Raw genomic sequence first — 20,145 nt, 5'->3', positions numbered from 1 at the left:
CAGCAACATTCCCCAACTTGTCACAAGCAAGCAACCGTCGTGACTGGGCAGAGGATGCCGTTTGGATCAGGACCGATCCAGAGCGCATTTTTGACAAGCCCTCCACCTCCCCAAACTTGTCCTCTAAATGCTCGACGAAGAACTGAGGCTTTGTGGAGAGAAAAGACTCCCCATCAGCTCTCGTACAAACTAAGAATCGGGGCGAATAACTATTACCTCCATCCTGAGACTTACGCTCCTCCCACAGCGTGGCCAGAGAGGGGAACGTTTTCGGATTGTACTTTTCAGCATTACATTGAGCCCGAGAACGCTTAGAGACTGCTGGCGGCTGGCTGCCAGCGAGAGATGATGTACCACGCTTCATTGCGGGTCATCCGCCCTGATGCCACCTACTCCGACCAAGGGCCCTCCCCACGGGCGCCACCCAGCCGCAGCAATAGCCACCTGGCAGGATGTCCATTGCCGGGAGTCCTGATGCCCCAGGGAGACGGGCATCTACTCCTTGGCATACGTGGGGAGTTAACGGTGCAGGCATCAGTAGAGCGATCCCTGTGTTGTCAGGGGGCTACAACCAAGAGGGTACATGGCGGCCCCACCACAACGGACTGGCTACCGTGCTGGATCTTAGGTGCAAAACTGTCCAAGGGCGTCGTCGCAGTTAAAAGAAACACTGCAGAGTGCAGCGTGGGAATCGCACCCAGGGACGTATCCTCGCCCAAGAGATGGAAAACGAGCGGGACAATATTGCAACGACGAAAAAGCCGGATAAAGGTCTCAATGCACGACGGATACAGTGCACCACGTAAGGCGCCCTTCCCCAATTGGCTCGCTCTTCGGAATAATTTAGAAAGATGGAGGTCAAACCCGAGAGGGGACCATCACATAAGGCCGAAACATTTGAGACTCCTTTTAGTCGCCTCTTACGACAGGCAGGAATACCGTGGGCCTATTCTTACCCCCAAACCCGCAGGGGGGGAAGGCACCGTTGGCAACCTGATTACCCCTGGGAGCTCAATGGACACGTTGGACGATATTGACACCTCACCGCTCTAAATTGGCACGCAGCTCATCATCAAGACTGCAAAAAAAGGTTCCTGTGGAATATAATACCCTGGACCATATATAAGCTCTCATTGGGTGTGATGGTAACAGAAATATCCCCCAACTTGCCACAAGCGAGTTATGCCTGTGACTGGGCAGAGGATGCCGTCTTTATCAAGACTGACCCAGAGCACATTTTGCACAAGCCATCCACCTCCCCAAACTTGTTCTCCAAATGCTCCACAAAAACTGAGGCTTCATGAACATGAAAGATTCCCCAATCAGCTCTCATACATACAAGGTAGCGGGACAAATAAGCTTCACTGCCATTCTTAGCCTGCGTTCCTCACATGTAGTGGCCAGGGAGGGGAACAATTTGTGGTCATATTTCTTAGCATTGAAGTTTGACTTTGCCCGCTTAGACACTGCTGGCAGTGGGCCATCAGCAAGAGATGACACTACGCTTCATGGCGTGTCATCCACCCTGATGTCACCCACTCCGACCAGGGGGCCTCCCCACGGGCACCACCCAGCCTCAGCAAAGGCATCCTGACAGGACGGCCATTGCCGGGAGTCCCAATGCCCCAGGGATATGGGCATCTACTCCATGGCATACATGTGGAGTTAACAGCGCAAGCACCATAAGAGCAATCCATGTGTTGTCAGGGGGCTACAACCAACAGGGTGCATGGTGGCCCCACCACAACAGACAGGCTACTGAACTGGAGACAAGGTGCTAAGTAGTCCATGGTCATCATCGGCGCAGAAAGCGACACTTCATAGTGCATGGTGGAAAATGCACCCAGGAAGGTGTCCTCGCCCAAGAGATGGAGAATGAGCGGGACTGCAATGTGACAATGATAAAGTGGGCTGAAGATCTCAATGCACAGATCTCAATGCACGATGTACACAATGCACCATGTAAGGCACCCTTCCCCAATTGTCTCGCTCTTCAGGAAAATTTAGCAAGATGGAGGTCAAACCCGACAGGGAACCATCACATAAAGGCTGAAACGTGAGAGACTCCTTTTAGTCGCCTCATATGACAGGCAGGAATACCTTGGGCCTATTCTAAGCCCCAGATCCGCAGGGGGGGAAGCGTAAGGAGGATGTGATGGTACCAAGCTGTGTCAAATGCCTTACAAAGGTAGAAGACAACTGCGGCAAGATTGCAGCACTGAGAAAAGGCCTGCCAAACTGCCGTTTCCAATCAAAGCATATGACTGATCAGAGACTGCCTTCCCACTGGTAAGGAGATACAAGGTACCGAGATTTAAGGACCCAACTGAACCGACAAGCCACCATCCACACTACTAAATTGTAGGGGACATCGGTCAGCTGATGGGCCAGTAACTATCAAGGGACAACTGACCCTTGCCAGGATTAAGGACAGTAACCACAATACCGTCCCTGCATTGAGGAGGGAAAATGCCTTGGAGCCAAATATGGTTACAATCCTGGAGGAGATAGGCATTGTGGAGAACTGAAGTGCTGAAGCAATTGGTTATGGTTGAAATTGGCACCAAAAGGTGAACCATAGGAAGAAGAGGGGCCAAGAAACTCCCATTCAGTGAAACGTTCAGTGTAGGATTCTGCCTGACAAGGGCTAAAACATAGGCAGGAAGCTTCAGCCTGCTGCTTCCAGAGGAGGAGGGCAGCTGGATACGAGGCTGACTCATGCCATTGCGAAATGGGTCGCAAGGTGTTCTGGAGGAACTGATGGATCTGTACAAAGGCCACCTGGAAGAGCAAGGTCAGCAATGAAATACTGCTGCTGACAACCTTTGAGGGTACGGAAGGAACAGAAGAACCTAGAGAGAAGACAAAGCATTCCCAACATACCCATTTGCTCTGTTTTATTAATTAACAGGCTTTCGTTCAAAAATGTTGGAAGGTAATAAGACTGACCAAGATGAAGTGTGCCATTTTTAAGATGTTGCAAGGTGCAATGACGATCACAAATAGTGGTGGCAATGCTGATGCCCCACCATAGAACTGGCTGACAGCGAACAGGGCCCATCAAGCAGGGAATGGCAATGCCAGCAGCACGGATTATCTTATCAGACAGATCACAGTAGTCCATCAACACAACTTGACAAAGAAGGTGAAAACACGACGTCGGAGGTACATAAAGGCCAATCAGCATCGTGGAAAGCCCAGCAAAACAACCTTCAACCTGGTCAGTGAGAGGCAGGATGGGAATGAGAGAATCAACAGGAATTGGTCAAAAGGAAAGGAGAAGAAAGTGAAAGATAAATGGCAGAAAAAGTGCCTTACGCAGCACTAAAATGAGTAGGGAACCATCATTCAGAAGGTACAGGTCATGGCAAGAAATTGGTCAATGAGGAGCCCCCAAATAGATGAAGCAGCACTGCCCCAAAAGGCGTGATGAGTATTAAAATCTTCAAGGAGGATGAAGGGATGGAGGAGTTGCTGAAGGACGGCAGTTAGGGCAGCAGATGCAAGTGAGCTATCAGGAGGGAGATAGAGACTGCAAACCGTGATGGCAGAGTCAAGTGGACCGAACAGCAACCACTTCCAATTGGGTACAAAGTGAGATCAACGTACCAACAATATCTGTATGGACCAACCTGCAGACACCACCAGAATCCATCAAAGGGCTGACCCGGCTCCAACAGAAAGCACGGACCCCACAAACAGATGGTGAGCGAGCATAAGTGAAATGAGATTTCTGAAGAATGAAAAGCTGCTGCATAAAAGATAATTAGGTATTGCACCTCTCAGAGGTGATAGTAGTATCCATTATAGGTCCACTGAATAATCAAGGAGCAGGTATCCAAATGGGAGGCAAACAGGTTGGAACCAATCACTCTGCGAGGTCCCCATACGTCACCAACAACAACGGGGTGACATCCATAAAGATGATGTTAGACTCAGGTTGCGAAGGGTGGAGATGGCACCTCCGGGGGCACTGGAGGAGGAGGAGGAGGAGGAGGAGGAGGAGGAGGAGGGTGACCTTGTCCTTTGACTTATGTTTCTTCTTCTTCTTCTTCTTCTTCTTCTTCTCCTCCTCCTCCTCCTCCTCCTCCTCCTCCAGTCGAGGCGGGCAGGGCACAGAGGAAGAGTAGGCTTTTGCAAGATACGCAGCTGACAGAGAGAAGATGACATTGGGACAAACGGACTGTGTTACGTGGCCAAGTTATTGTAGAAGGTCTCCACCAGGGAGAGGTGTCCCAGGAGAAAGCCCCTTCACTGGCAGACACCAAAGAAGGGGGCACTCCTTCGGCCAGGGAGGAGGAGCAGCACCCGGGAGGGGGGGGGGAGTGCATGGGCACCGCAGGGGAGTGTGAGAGGAGAGGGGAACAGGATTGGGTTAAAGAAGAGGGAGGAGGGGAAAGTACGAAACGGGGACAAAAGTAGAAGTCATCGACACACGAAGAAATCAGTCACACACAGGTGATGGAACACAGGGGCTCCCCTCATGAAGTGGGTGTCTAGTCACCACAAAGAGGGTCTACTGTACATCAGGTATACACATCCCCGAAATGCAAGCACCAAAAGCACCTCATGGGTGGTGAGACATATGGCTTCACATCAAACCGGTAACACATAACCTTGACCTCCTCTGGGAGGCTATCTCCCTCAAAAGCTAGAATGATGGCACCCGTATTGAACTGTTGTCCTTACGACCTTTCTGCACATGCCAAACAGAATAAACTTCCCGTTGCTCCAGATTGGCCAGAGTTCCTCATCAGTTTGAAGGATGAGGTCCCTATGAAAAATGACCCCATGGATCACATTCAAACACTGCTGAGATGTAACAGACATCAGGATGTCACTAAGATGATCACAAGCACAGAGATCTGCAGATTGGCCAGCAAAACTAGTTTTGATCAACAGGGAACCCGATCGCGTCTTACTCAGAGACTGCACATCACCAAACTTGTCTTTGATATTTTCCAAAAAACATAAAAGCTTTATGGTGGTGAATGTGTCCCTGCCCATCCAAGTACGGACCAGGTAGCAGAGAAAGTGTTTCATCCCAAGCCGGCAACCATGGCCCTCCTTCCAGGGTGTAACCATGGAAGGGAAGGCCACAGAGTCATAAGCAGCAGCATTCCATGATGTGATAGCTGTGTTAGAAGGGGCTCAGCCAAATCTGTACATAACAGTTCCACGACATGGACGGGTTACTTGTGCTGGTGACCTAGCGAGATGGAGGGGGGCTACAGCAGGGAAGGAAGAGGGGGGAGAAATCCACACTGTAGATGCTAAGGAGGGAGTTCTTCCCCAAATGGCTCACACTACAGAGCAAAAATTTAAAAAGTGGAGCTCAAAACCCACAAAGTGACCAAAAATGCCTAAAAGGAATGATGAAAGAGTAAAGGAAAGGGGAACAAAACCACAAGGAATACAGGAAATCAGGTGGATAGTCATATTAATGGAAGTAAGAACACCAGGAGAGGGGAAGGAGGGGGCAGAGGGGTAAAAGCAAGGACGGAGATCGAGAGGCACAGGGAAGGAAATGCAGCTCTGGAGGGAAGAATGGGCTGCAATTTATTCATTGTTTACATTTTGATAACACAAGAAGTAAAATAAATAGAAAGAATTAATTTTTATCTGCACTGCCTATTTTGGTTACTGTCACATGTGGTACCACTGCTTTTAATCATAATTGTCACCATCCTAACAGGACGGCTTTGAAACTTATATCTTCGCTGTCACAAACATTTGCCTACTTCTTCTGAGTATGATGTGATTTCTGAGGTTGTGGTTACTGTGCGAACCAAGAACACAGCTTTTTTTTTTCTGAAAACATTGCGGATTTTGCTTCTACACTGACGTGAGAATGTTACAGAATCTCCTGCTTCCAAAGATATTGTTTTCATGCCACTCTCCCACTGCTTATGTAAACCAGCAGATGGCACACACCCTATCATTCCCATGATATTTGACGTCGAGTGTCAACTAGGATTGCTGATATTTTTAAAAATATCGAAAATGAGATATATGGGTATTAAAAAAATGTCATTATCGGCACTTAATATATTAAAAAAAGTATCAATATAGCGGCAAAAAAAAAATCTATGTTCCGGTCTACAAAAATATTGCCTGCACATTGTAAATATAATGCCAGTTTTAGAGCTGTATATTTAAGTATTGATTTATCTAAATTTATTATTAGACATTCTGTACGTCAACAAGCTAGCAACCTGCCTATCCCCCCCTCCCCCCCAAAACAGGAAACTAAAAGGAAATTGATGCACATTCACACTTGGCAATAACTACTTTGCTAACAATGGTAGTTGCACATAAGTGGCACAATAAAAGGTGTCTGATGGGTCCGCTGTTTGGTTTTGTCACATATCTGATTTGTCCCTAACACTTCATATTGACTTCCATGTTTTTTTCATTTCTGCCAACACCAGCATCCTGGCAGCAGTTGTGTCAAAAATTGTGTAATGAAGTTAGACAATGCAGTTTCTGTTGGTAGCACCAAGCGCTGAGTACATTAGCATTTCCCCTCACACCACCCACCGAAAAGACCAATGTTGTCATTTAGATTTTTTGAAATCATTTTTAGCAACAGTTTTTGAAGAATGTTGATGTGAAAAAGTAACACACTAGTTTCATTAAAAATTGCTTTTCATTGCAATGTGTGCTACTTCTTCACAGCAGAAATTGTTATTATATCCCCCCCCCCCCGCCCCCCGCGCCACACAGTGCTATCTTACTACTACTACTACTACTACTACTACTACTACTACGTGCCACTTATACTTGCTTCGCACAGTCAAAGAGAAGCAGAATTATGTTCAACTACAATTTCAAAAGAACCATTTCAAACATTTAACAAAAACTGCGAAAAAAATATAATACAGAAGAAGAATATTGACACTCAATATTGTCATTTTGATACTGATATATCTTGACCAAAAATATTGCTGATAAGTCTCACTATTTTTTGGATGAAATATCGATATATCAATACTTTATCACCAGCCTTAGTGTCAACAACACTGCTGCATGACATACAGAAGTATGCCACTGGCCCCAGTCTAGACTTTTAGCATCTCTTGCAGAAATTTCAGCTTTTGTCAAGTATTTGTCTAATTTTAAACTCGATTCGATTCAGAGTACAAATGGATTCAGGCAATCTGCAGTTTGAAGAAGACAGATGTTCATAAAACACCAACGTACACATTATACATTCCCATGGCTGGCAGCACAATGAAATTTGCTGTGCACAAACTACTCCCCTCCCTGCATTCATTGTGTCTCAGCCAAGCTGGTGTCACTGATCCCCCTTTCCCCAACCCTTTCATAGTGCTGTGCTTGAGAAATAATGAATCAAGGATGGCAATACCTTCTAGGGTGCAGGCCATACGCAACCACAGCAACTACTACATAAATAAAAGACTGCAATTATGATTCAGTCCAATTCTTGAACTTTCACTTTTCCATGATCTAGTGGTGTCTGTTGGTAATATCTTCACAACAGGTCTTTCCGCTTGTAAATTATTCTTCCGATAACAATTGCAGCCAGTTTAATCTGATTCATTTTTGTTAGAGATTTAATTCTGGATTAATTTTCTTCCTTGTTTCATCTGAATGTCTCCTTCCTGTTCTAAATCTTATTAAAAGTTGGTGACATTTTTCCACCATATTCTAATATGTGAACAGCAACAAAATTTCTCATTTGCAATTCACTTGAGAAATCATTAAGTTTCTCATAACCAAATAAAATATTGAGTCAGGCTCAGAATCAAGTAATGGTAAGATTTTCACCTTTGAATTTTACATTTACTCAAAAAGCAGCAAAAATGTACACATACAGTATCCATACATTTATGAGAACTTTTATTGCTAACCAGTTCAAATAAAACAAATGTTTGCCAAGTTGATAGAATTGATAGAAATTAATGCTATTTCCCTCATGTGTTTCACAAAATTGTCAATATTTAAGCAGAGCGTTCGACTGCTGTAGTGGTTAGCTCATAGTTTCTCATGCATCCCTTGCACTAGCGTCACGGGTCAATTGCCACTTGTTTCTTTGATCACAGTCATTACTGTACTGAGCACTTAGATGTAGGGGAAAATCTTGAGCCTATTCCAAATGAAAACACTGCTACACCCAACTCTTCAGAATTCCTCAAAATAAATAGCATGAATTTGCAAATGTAAGATGGCCTCTATGATACCCTGTCAGCCAACATAAAGCACTGTCCTCAGCAGCAATAGTTTAATCTGTGACTAAGACGACCCTGTATTTTTCAACTGGCGAATCCCGGAAAAAATCTCATCCTATAATCAAGTAAATATGGTATTTTGTATGTTTTACTGCTTGACCATTTGACCACTAGCAGTATTATTTGACACTTTCACTCTTTTTTGCACTGGTTTAAATAATGAAACACTGCACCAGTTACATATTTGTGATGCTTAGCAAGACATATTTGGGGTCAGCAACCACATTATCAGTCAATTTCGAAAAAATTACAACGAAAACAGTGCAACAAAGCTGTGACTTAACTTCTGAGGTCATCAGTCCCCTAGAACTCAGAACTACTTAAACCTAACTAACCTAAGGACATTACACACATCCATGCCCGAGGCAGGATTCGAACCTGCGACCGTAGCAGTCGCACGGTTCCAGACTGTAGCACCTAGAACCACCCGGCCACTCCGGCCGGCGTGTGTGATTTTCTGCATAATGAAGGAGGAATGGAACGATGACTACAGTGTAAGGGAGGCTGAACAATATACAAGCAAACATCACAAAGTGCTTATGTAGATATTTGCACATTAACATGAGAAACTCTTGAAGCACATAATGCGAAGCATGAAAAAATATATATCTGGTGTAATGTTTCATTATTTAAATAGTAACTGACCAGTTGCAGACTTTCCAAAAACATCGATTATGATGGATGAAATTAAGTTAACCATTTCTACTTCCCAGAAAGTTAGCAGTTCCAGTTACATCAAAGCTAAATGTAAACAATAAACAAATCCCTGGTGAGTATTTTGATGACTATTATGTACATACATTGTACATTATCTAAGAAAATGCAAGGGGGATACTACATGTAACTTTCAATGCTTAACATTCTATTTTCCCCGTTTTACATTTTCTGACAATTTACAAAATTTTTTTAAGGTCCCTAGAAAAGTGTAAAATCAGGTTTCACTGTATTTTTAAACAGTTCAGTTTGTATAAGTAAAATTAATATATTCAATTTGCTTTTGGTTAATTAATTAATTCATTTAAAAAGTTATTTTACATAACTGGGTGCAGTTGTCAATGAAAGTGTTATGGATTAGATTTGAGTTTGTACGTCTGCTTTTAAAAAGTACTATCAAAATGAAATCACCGAGACAGAATGGAGTTTTGATACAAATATCATAAAACTTTAGGCTCATTTTTGCTTGTTATTTAGGAGGATAATGTGTTTTAGGCATTGTTACTTCTTGGAAATTTTGAGAAGTAGGATTTTATTTAGAAAAAATTCTGATTTCCTCTCAATTGTATCACAAGAAATGATGGATGGCTGAAATATGGATGTTCCAATGTTTCCAAAGTGAAACCACCTCCTTGAAACAACTGACTTTTCCCCCATTTTTTCTTGTATCTGTTGCTTATTACAACAAAGATTTAATTTTCTGAAAAAAATTTACAATTATATTACAGGGTGCAGCAACCACCTCCTTACAACAATCAAATGTTTACTTTTTGCCGATTTCTTATTGTGTTCATTGCTTACTATGACAGTACACAATTATATGAAAACTTTTAAAATTGTGTTTTTTTTTTCATTTTGTTGGGACTCACAAGGTTAACTATTGTTCCTAGAAAATCCATCACACTCTACTCTAAAATCTTTGGAGTGTGTTTTACCTTTTCCTATGGCCCACACAGATGGGATATTCTAGGAACTTTAAATGGACAACTGCCTGCTTCTACTTACACAGTTTGATCCAAAACTGGTGAGCTCCGTCTTACACACTCTCCTTGTAAGTCATGTATGACTGGTAAAGACAATTTTTGAAGGGGCATTAGGAGGAAAGAATAAAGCAAAACCCAGACTAAAATATCTTGACTAATTAATAAGATAAAAAGGCTGCAAAAGTTACAATTGGCTGAGTAAGCTAGCAAACACATCATATGTTGCAAAATGGCACTAAAACCTATAGATTGGTTACAGAAGTAGATACTTGACAGAACCACAGACAAAACCCACAGAATCTTACTAATACTGACAGCAAATACATATCTTTATTCACTGACATAATCTGTTCTTAACTTTTCTGTAACTCACTTCAATTTGCAGATAATTCATACTACAGAGGCACTTCACTGGGTATATGTATTAGTGACTGCTGTGATACCAGTTTATTTACACTGCTGCTTACAGTACAAATTATGTGACATGTTAATATCATATGCACAAGTTTTTTATGTAATGCCACCCAAAACCTATCTATCTCACATACAATTAGCTCATTTCCTAATTAATGATATCATGCCAATATTACTGATCATAATGTTTAACTTAATAATACTAATGCATTTTCATTAATTATTCCCTTCCATTAAATGTAAATGTCATGTATGATGAACTGTTATCTCCTTGTTGCAAATTACTGTGTATTAATTATAATTTTGGTGTATGTTCTAAGGTATGACAAATGTTGGTGAAATGTTTAAAGTAATTGAGTTCTATATGACATAGTTTCAATCAGGAAGCAAAATATTTATAACAGCACTAATTCACTTTTTTATTTTAAATTTTTCGTATTATATCAAGAGTTGAACACTCGGGTAAAATTACTCCTGCACAGGTGATTGGATCCCAACAACCATCAAATACTGAAGTAGGCTAAGGAAAGAACTATACCTTTTTCTGACAGCCTGGCGAGGTGACGACAACTGTGGTATCAATGCAGTAAGTATTGTGGTATGAAAACTGAGCAACAGGCCACCAAATCTTGAAAGCAGATCAGCCAATATGTCCAAAGCTTCCAGCTGAACGGACACGTCTTCCTTCTGAAAATTGTCAGCCACAAAATTGGAACAAGTAAGTACACTCATCCATACACAGCAGCAGGCATGCGCGCACACACAAAGTAGTGAGCTTAAGCACGCACACAGTGAACAGTATCACCCTTATTACCTGACAAACCAAACTGAATATTTGGCCAGAATGGTTGCAATTTCATGTTTACACTTGAGAAACACGAAGGGGAGGCAGTAGCACCATACACTCCAGTAATCTTGCTAGTGGAACATCGCCACAAGCTGAAAGTCTGCACATAAATACCCTGCATAGTACAATCAGACTGGCCCTTTCGATTGATAATATTCCTCAGACACTATCACTTTGCCAGCATTTGTTCACAGAATCCATACTTATCTAAATAAACCACTGCTCACTTTAATTCTTATAGCTACTATGTTTGTAAAAACTTCATTTAATTTCCCTCCCCCCTCTTTTCTTTGCGCATCAAGAGAGAGAGAGAGAGAGAGAGAGAGAGAGAGAGAGAGAGTGTGTGTGTGTGTGTGTGTGTGTGTGTGGGCGCGCGCGCACACACACACACACACACACACACACACACACACACACAAGAACAAAGTATGTTACCAATATTTCTGTAATGATTGCCACTCTCAAAATTACGAATTTTAACATAATAAATAAATGTGAATGTACCTGCTGCACATTAAACACAAAAATTCTATTTTTTCACCACGTCCACTCTGTAACCAGTGTAATAAAGGTAATTATCAGCTGTTATATAAAAAAAGCAAAGCAACAATACATGGAGACTGAGAAGAAAAAGAAGAAAAAAAAGGAAAAGAAAAAAAATTTTACGGCAGTACCTAACCCATGCCTTTCAGCACTATAGCTTGGGACTCTACACATAGTACTACTACACTGCTTTGCAAACTGTAGTATTTTACTGGATGGTAAGTAAATTTCTCTCATTGACGTCTTGACCAAAAGCCCATCAGGCTGAAAAGCTTTAATACTTATAGATGGTACCTTAAAAAAGATCACGATTCAGTCCATTCTCCGATTCCCATCCCCACATCCTTTTCTCGTCTGAATTTCTTTGCTAACTTTGAAGTTCTGCGTCATAAGCAAAAGGTCTCAGTAAAGTTATTAGGCCTATTTCCTTGTATCACTCATTATGTTGTGAAAGTTGATGCCAAGTGATACATTTATCCAAATGGTCAAATTCATTCTCACTACTTGTTCTTCGTAGTAATTACTTCAAATCCACTCACCTTAGCATCATGTCCCATCGATCATAATTTGCACAACACCCACTTGCTCAGCTTTAACCTTCTGCTTGCACATTCCATCACCCTTTCTGCCTGCACTGTCACTGTTTCTCATCACCAATAAATTTAATTTTGTTAACAGCACACTTCCATTGTCAGCTAACAATGTTTATCATTTTAAACTTAATCCTGGCTGTACCTAGTTACACGACCAAGTTCATTCTCACTAAAGGCAGCAGGTCACTTTTCTGCCTCTTCCGTAGAAGTTCTTCTAAAAACTTCTGTAACCTCCACATGAGCCACCCCACAATGCAGTCAGGTTATCATGCCACGAAAGGAGCCAAGGAGACTTCATGGCTAAAGTCTAGATTGGGGACCACAGCATTCACAGTCTTATTTCTCTCACATGCATAGGATGACATTGCATCAGTTTCATGTAGCCAGTGGTATTATAGTTTCACATAACCAGTAAGAGAGGAGAAAAGAGGCAATGTTTTTCTAGTGCCAAAATTGAGACCGAAAGGTGATAATTTGGTTGAGAGTTGGCAAAACCAATTATGTATAAAATAGTAAGAAATTTTGTCTCTGAACCTTGTGGTGACACAATGATCTGTGGCATGGCCCAAGGTCTAGGTTTGGTTAGAAGTTGACAATTTGGTTGAAAGCTGGCAAAGCCAACAACTATGATATGACATGCATTTGACAAAATTCCTCTATCTCTCTTGCTACAGAACACATTATCTACCTCTTTCTCCCTCATTGGCTGCTTAGAAACAGCAGCTGACACAGCCACTTCCATCTCCATTGTACCTCATGGCAAGTGCTGACAACACTGCAGCACGAAACATGTAAATATGTTACTGGCCTCACTCTAGACTTTTATTGGTTTCATTGTTGTAATGGAGATTTCCAGTCCAAAAATCATGATTTAAGTTTTCAGTGGTTTGTCTAGATCACTTCATCACATTACAGTATGCCCAGTCTTTGATGATCATGTCATTGACAAGACATTTAACAGTTACTACTTCAGCAACTCATGTCCAAAGCAGTGCAAACAGTTTCAGGAAATAGTTGACTTCTTCGCACCTGCTGAACTCCCACCCTGTCCTCAATTCAGCACAATAAAACTCTCATCAAATGTCAAGTTATCTTTTAAGATGATTAGAGGACCCCAGTGCATAAGGATGGTCCACATGGAAATGTAAACAATGCAAAAAAATTATATCTGTTAAAAATTACACAATGTACTTATAAGCTCACCTGTCAAGCAATAAAAATATATGTTATTGCAACTTTAAGAGTTAAAATAAAAATTTAGAGCACACAAACCAAAGTACTCACCTTTTCTATGGCACTACTGAGACGCCCCGTTATGCGTTTACAAACATTCGTGGCTAGTGCACTTGAGGCCAAAGGCAATTCACTGATAACTGTCTTTAGGCCTATACTGGAAATATCTCTAAGTTGTTCTTTATCAGAGACCATGTTCCCACACAGGGCATCTACTATTGTCTCCACTTGATATTCTTTTACTTTGTTTACTAATGGTCCCAAGCTAATAGTAAAAATAAGAAAGAAACATAAATATTTACTTCACATTATATAAATAGTTACAGAAACAAAGAAAGCATATATTCTCACCACTTCACTGCCAAATTTTGAACTTCTCCATTTTTATCTTCTAGTAAACGAAGCAGCATTTTTACAACTTTTCTTTCTGAATCATCATCTAACTTAATACTATCTTTCTGAAGTTCCGTCATAAGGTCATTTGTAGCCATAAACCTGAAATCTTTATCACTTGACGTCATCTGGAAATAAACATTATTGAAAATTTATTTCTTGTAGTAGTAAGCAGCGGTCGCTGGAATGTACTTATGGTATAAGCATGTGCTGATGTTGGCAATGTGTGTCGTTGGTCAGCCAGTTGGGGTGGATAGTGTACAGTAGCGAATGAGAGTGGCCAATGATTTCTTCCAGCATAAGATATGAATTGATTACATTTGTTTCCAAGATTAAGGATATCAGAATATTTTTTACTGATATGGTTATTACATATTTTAAGGTTCGTTAATGATTTTTATATTAGTTTTCTATTTGACTGACCTGTAGTGTAGCCTGAGGCCTATGTTAGGATGGAATGTGAGTTTGGTCAATAAAAGTTATTCTGACAGACTGACCTGTAACGTGTCCCAAGACCTTTGTTTGGCTGGACTGTGACAATTTGCTTCTGAGTTAGCAAAGTCACCAAATCTCAATACAAAAATATAATTACCATAAAAGACTGATACGTAGTGTAACCATAGATATAAGCTTGTAATTGCAATAAATTTCATTTATTTCAGATTTTGTTGAAAATTGCGACAGTGTAATTTCATTCTAAATGAACAATGTCGTAAACAGAACAAGCACTTTTCAAAGCCAAATCATTTTATTACCTGAACTGGTTGATGTGTCACAAAACTATTGGAAAACAGCAGATTTGGTAACAAGAGTTGTACACGGGAGGTACAAACGCTCTGTTCTTTTAAGCTTTTAAAATACCCTACCAACTGATGTATCTTTTCATGCCTCGCACGCACATAACTGAATACTGACACCCAAAAACTGGAACAATAACAAAGGATATCGCCTCCGAAACCTTAGTTTATGTTCATACACCTATGCACTATATGTCTTACTTTTTCTTTACACCCAATGGCCTTTTTAAACATATTAACCTCACTAAATGTCTATTAGCTGATGATACTAATGTCCTGATTTAGACAAGAAAGACTGAAGTCGACAGCAGTAAAAAATTCGATGGCATCGTTCTCAGAGTAGACATAAAAAATAGGCCTCATGTGCGAATGCTGGGGGGGCGGGGGGTTGGAGGTGTGGCAGTTTTAATTTTTTTCCTTCCATCACACGAAAAATTTATCCATGGAAATTTGTTGAGAAAATACAGGAAACTTTTTGTGCTCTAAGAGTGCAGCAGGGTACAGGTGTAAGTAACCTGTTACAGAAGCTCAACATTGTGCTAGGGTCTAAGAAAATTAAACTCTGTTAGAGATAAACAGTGATGGAGCAGGCATACCATGCACAGCACCATTCACTGTTCTGCTATGTACTCAGCTACTGGGGACTGCTATTTATAGTACAAACATAGGCTATTTCGAACAAAAAGGAACACTGACAACATGGGGCAACAAAATTTGGTATCTTGTAAATATCACTATTAAACTCAACATTTATTTACACATGAACTCATGTTGTCCATTAACCACAACCTAATAAAAAGTAGTAAGTTAATTGAGCTTAATTATATACATGTCACTCTGTACAAGTGGACAAAAAACCTCCACAAACATCAGAATAACAGCCTGCCATTATGGTGGAATTTATTCCGGTTTCACACTGAAATTGTTCAATGTACACATCTATAATCTGAAGAGTTTTAAATGGTCTCATTAATAGCAACTTGCACAAAACATCAGTAGGCCTACACATAAATAAATAGCTTCTGTACTACATCACACAAAATGTCTCTGGCACATATCCAAACATAGTACATTAAATCTGAGAAATACATTTAGTGCAGAGTTAAACATAAATCAAACAATGTCATAACTTCAGCCAACATTCAGTAAATCATTACAACGAGTTGCTTTAATCAGAACGCTGAAAGTTGAGTTCTTTCTTGTTTTCCTTACTTGCATGTTAAATACCTTGATTCACTTCCCCAACACTAAAGTTTGGTAGATATACAACACTAACGTACATGTTGCACAAATCGGGTGAACACTAAGTGAAATTTTATGCAAATATCTGCTTCCTACAACCATTAATATAATAAAAACAATGTATGTTCCAAACCAAAGTCTGAATGTGCAATATCCCACGAAACATACTTCGCAAGGTGTATATCTGAAACGTGAAACTAAACCTAACAAAAACTGTCAAAACGTAAAAAGAATCTGCGCTTGCTGGAGACACAAACCACTACATGATAAAGCAATTCATTTTTATCTTTATTCTGAATACGACTGCCAAAAATCAGGAAAGCTGTCGCTACTTTGTTGTAAACCAAGCTAGTAAAAACACAAATCTGATGAACATTTACTTCAGCCGTTTATACACTTACCTTCTCCAATAAATTCGCAATCTGATAGGACACACTCGCCATTTTCGTGATTTAATGATGAACTGCCAGACAGAAATATTTGGGTTTTAGAGATATAAAAAATTTGAATTTATGAATCTTTTACTAAGTTTTCGACAATCACCCGGCGATTCACTGCCCACAGATCTACATCACAGGCAGAGATTAACTGCGATCAAGCAAAGAAGTGTTTTGAATACAAGCCGAATGACAAACGACTCGGTAACGATCATGAGAAATACACCGTGGCGCAAACGTGACAGCATATTTCTAAGTGCTTAGATTAGATGAGTAACTACCTACCATACTTCAAGATTATTAATACTATTTACAACTTAGTCCTCAAAGTTCTGAAACAAAATGTATAAAAAAATAAAACAGTATGTGTATGAATGAATAAAATTAGTTTCATCCGGTACCAAATAATCGAAAAGAATATCTTAAACTACTAAGTTCAGCGATACCCTCAAGGTTTTGCTTTCACTGTGGATTACAGGACTTTAAGGCATGTTGCTATAATAACGTATTTGTCGTTCTAGTGTGCTTGGAACATGTACAGAACCTTGTTCCACTCCTTACCGAGCACCATTACTTTTGTTATTAGACGCTATCACTACGCAAAGTTAACATTAAAAAGTGTAAGATGATTAAAATATCCAACTGGGGATGCTGCGGTACCTGCTGCTTCCCACATTTAAGTCTCAATCTCTTTCTGTTCTCTGGCGCATATATTCTTTTTTCCCAAGATATTAATGGTTCTCAATTTTGTTTTAAATTTCTGCTGTCAATCAGAATTCTTGTTGGTTCCCAACTACCGCATCACATATCTGTATCACTGTTAAGTACCTTTGTTTAAACATACAAGATCATTTTATTTTTATATAATTTTTCTTCATTTATAAGTGTTTAAAATAATGATACCTGTCATGCTTGTCTAAGATAGTCCATACCATTACCATATAAAATGATAATTAATGGTAATAACCTGTCATACGACCTCTATATAAAGTTAATGATTGCAGTCCTCTACAATTACAATAATTAGCTGCAACAGGCAGAAGACAGAATACATGGTTTGTTGGTGGTGCTGATATTGATCGAAATAAAATCATGCTGCAGTTTTCTTCTTCGACATGCCATTATAGAAGCGTTCACAGAATCAGCTAGGTGAAAAATCCGTGCAATAGGCGCATTTAATCAATCAATCAATCAATCAATTCCTTCTACTTGTCTGAAGACAACATTGTTGCTGCATAAGACATCGTCAAGTACAAGTTATTTCTTTGTGGACAACAGAATATAATGTTACATATAACTTACATAAATTTTAATTTATACTAGCATAAGGTATTTCTTTGTGGGCAACACAATACAATATTACATATTAAACTTACATAAATTTCAATTTACACTTTTATATTACCCAGTTTATAATACACATAATTTAGTTCACATTACAGTTATATCATTTATAGCATTACATACAAATTCCTGAACATTACAGAAAGTCTTTCTTTTTAGCATGATTCCACCACCATTTTAAATTTATTATGGGGCACTTCCTTAATACTTTGTGGTATTTTGTTCATGAACACCTTGCCAATGTGTGTAAAATTGTTTTTGGCCTTGGATAGTCTAGTCCAGGGGACATTTATCAAATTTCTGTTCCTGGTTTGATAAGTATGGACATTATCCCTAGTTTCATATATAAGAGCATTCTCTTTGGCGTAGGAAAGAGCTCGCAGTGTGTACAAGCTGGGAACAGCGAGTATTTTGTATTTTGTGAAGTATTATTTGCAGGAAGTTGTGTTTTGTAGGCTGAAAATGCACTTTACTATTGTCTTTTGCCACAGGAAGACATTCTTAGCCCCAGCAGAGTTCCCCCAGAGTATTATCCCATAGTTCGAATGTGTGTGAGAAAATGCATAGTAGGCCATAAGGAGAAGGTCTTGATTGAAACAGCTTTTTAATTTGCTTATCAGGTACACTACTCTTGATAATTTATTACAAACTTTTTCTATCTGGGTATTCCAACATAACTTACTGTCAAAATGGATGCCTAACAATTTCACTGACTTTTCCTTGAGTTTGTGCAGGTCAGTGTCTTGGTTCCTGAGGGAGGAAAGTATGTGTTCTGTTTTATTATCATTTAGCTTTAATCAGTTCTCCCTGTCATCTGCATACATCACTACTTTACATGGCACCATACTTGGCAAGTCATTTACATATATAACAAACAGGAAGGGTCCCAGCACAGAACCTTGTGGGACCCCATACATAACATTCTGAAAATCAGATTTTTTATTTGGATTTATGGTCACCCTTTGTTTTCTTTTAGATAAATATGAGCTCAAAAATGCCAGTTCATTGCCTTTTATTCCATAATGTTCTATTATGTTTATTAAAATATTATGTGAATCAGTGTCAAAGGACTTGCTAAGATCCAACAAAGTGGCATACTTACGTTGTCTATTCTCAATGCCATGTAGAGAAGATAACACAACATTTTGAATGGCCATACACTGAGCCTTGTTTAAGAGGTTATTACTTTTAAAAAATCATTCAATTGGTTTTTACTATATTTTCAATAATTTCTGATATTATTGGGAATTTTGCCTGGAACTTTAGGCCTGTAGTTTTTAGGTGTGTTTCTGTTTCCATTTTTATGCACAGACAATATGGTGGTTAACTTCAAGCTGTCTCGAAATACTCCTTTTGTGAACATAAGGTTTATAAGGAAACTCACAGGGAGACAAATTTTATTAACAATTTTTTAAGGATAAAATTGGACAGACCATAGACATCTTCTGTTCTAGAGTTGCTCATCTTGGAGGCAACATCTATTATTTCCTTAGGGTCAACAGTTTTACACCGGAAAGTTTCTAAACCAGCATTAGGTCCATCTTTCCATAAAATTGGCAATCTATCTGCATTTCTGTGATTATTACTTGCCTTGACTTCATTGGTCATAGAAAATTTTCCAACATTTATGAAGTAATTATTAAGCTCTTCTGCACTTAAGGGAATGTGTAATTTTCTGTGGTAGTCCTAGTTTCTGTTTTAATTACATTCCACACTGCTTTGCATTTGTTACTGGAATTAAGAATTTAATCACCATTGGCCTTTTTTTAGCTTCAACAATCTCCTTCCTGTATATCTTTTTTAGTTTATCACAAGCGTGTTTAGAGTGATTGTCTCTGTGTGATTTTTCATAATACACTCTTAGTAAGATCCTTAATTTATGGGGATAAGGTATGTACCAGTTACTGGTACTTCTGTTCTGCTTCTTGGTATGTAACAAATTTGATTTTATTTTGAGTGGGCAGCACTCATTAAAGATGTTTCCAACTGTACGTAGGAAGCAATTTGCATATAAAAGCCGACTTAGGAACTTTCCTTCATGTGAGACAATGTGTACAAGATCATGCGCCAATTTAAAGTTCTAGATTTTACTGTTCACGTCGTTTCTTCGTTATCTTTCATTGACTGCATCAGTACCTGTTTGTATTGTGATACATTGTGAAATTTCGAACATTCGCGAGTGCCACGATAAATTCGTACTGATATCGTTAATTCTAGGCTTAAACTTAATTGTGTTCTTCTAAAATTTTTGAAAATGGTAGCCCTACCCTCGTTCAAAACAATAGTTCTCTAATTTCGTTTTGCAGTTACGTGAGGAGCGGACTGTTTTGGGAATTTTGGACGCTTACTTTCC

The 20,145-nt window shown here is 39.7% G+C and overlaps 1 protein-coding gene across 1 annotated transcript in view; it reads right to left on the bottom strand.

The window, feature by feature from the left end:
* Positions 1–16,611, bottom strand: part of LOC126161521 (cullin-associated NEDD8-dissociated protein 1) — a 172,888-nt gene extending 156,277 nt beyond the window's left edge. The window contains exons 1-4 of the mRNA XM_049917431.1: positions 16,413–16,611; positions 13,931–14,100; positions 13,631–13,844; positions 10,902–11,050 (exon numbers count right to left, since the gene is read on the bottom strand). Of these exons, the coding sequence (XP_049773388.1) occupies positions 10,902–11,050; positions 13,631–13,844; positions 13,931–14,100; positions 16,413–16,454 (575 nt within the window). The 5' untranslated portion in view covers positions 16,455–16,611. The remainder of the gene's footprint in view (positions 1–10,901; positions 11,051–13,630; positions 13,845–13,930; positions 14,101–16,412) is intronic.
* Positions 16,612–20,145: the final 3,534 nt, after the last annotated feature.

This window comes from Schistocerca cancellata, chromosome 2 (genome assembly GCF_023864275.1).
Source record: "Schistocerca cancellata isolate TAMUIC-IGC-003103 chromosome 2, iqSchCanc2.1, whole genome shotgun sequence".
Classification (NCBI taxonomy): domain Eukaryota; kingdom Metazoa; phylum Arthropoda; class Insecta; order Orthoptera; family Acrididae; genus Schistocerca; species Schistocerca cancellata.
The sequence above is the reverse complement of the archived record's forward strand: the minus strand, read 5'-3'. Positions and strand labels throughout refer to the sequence as shown.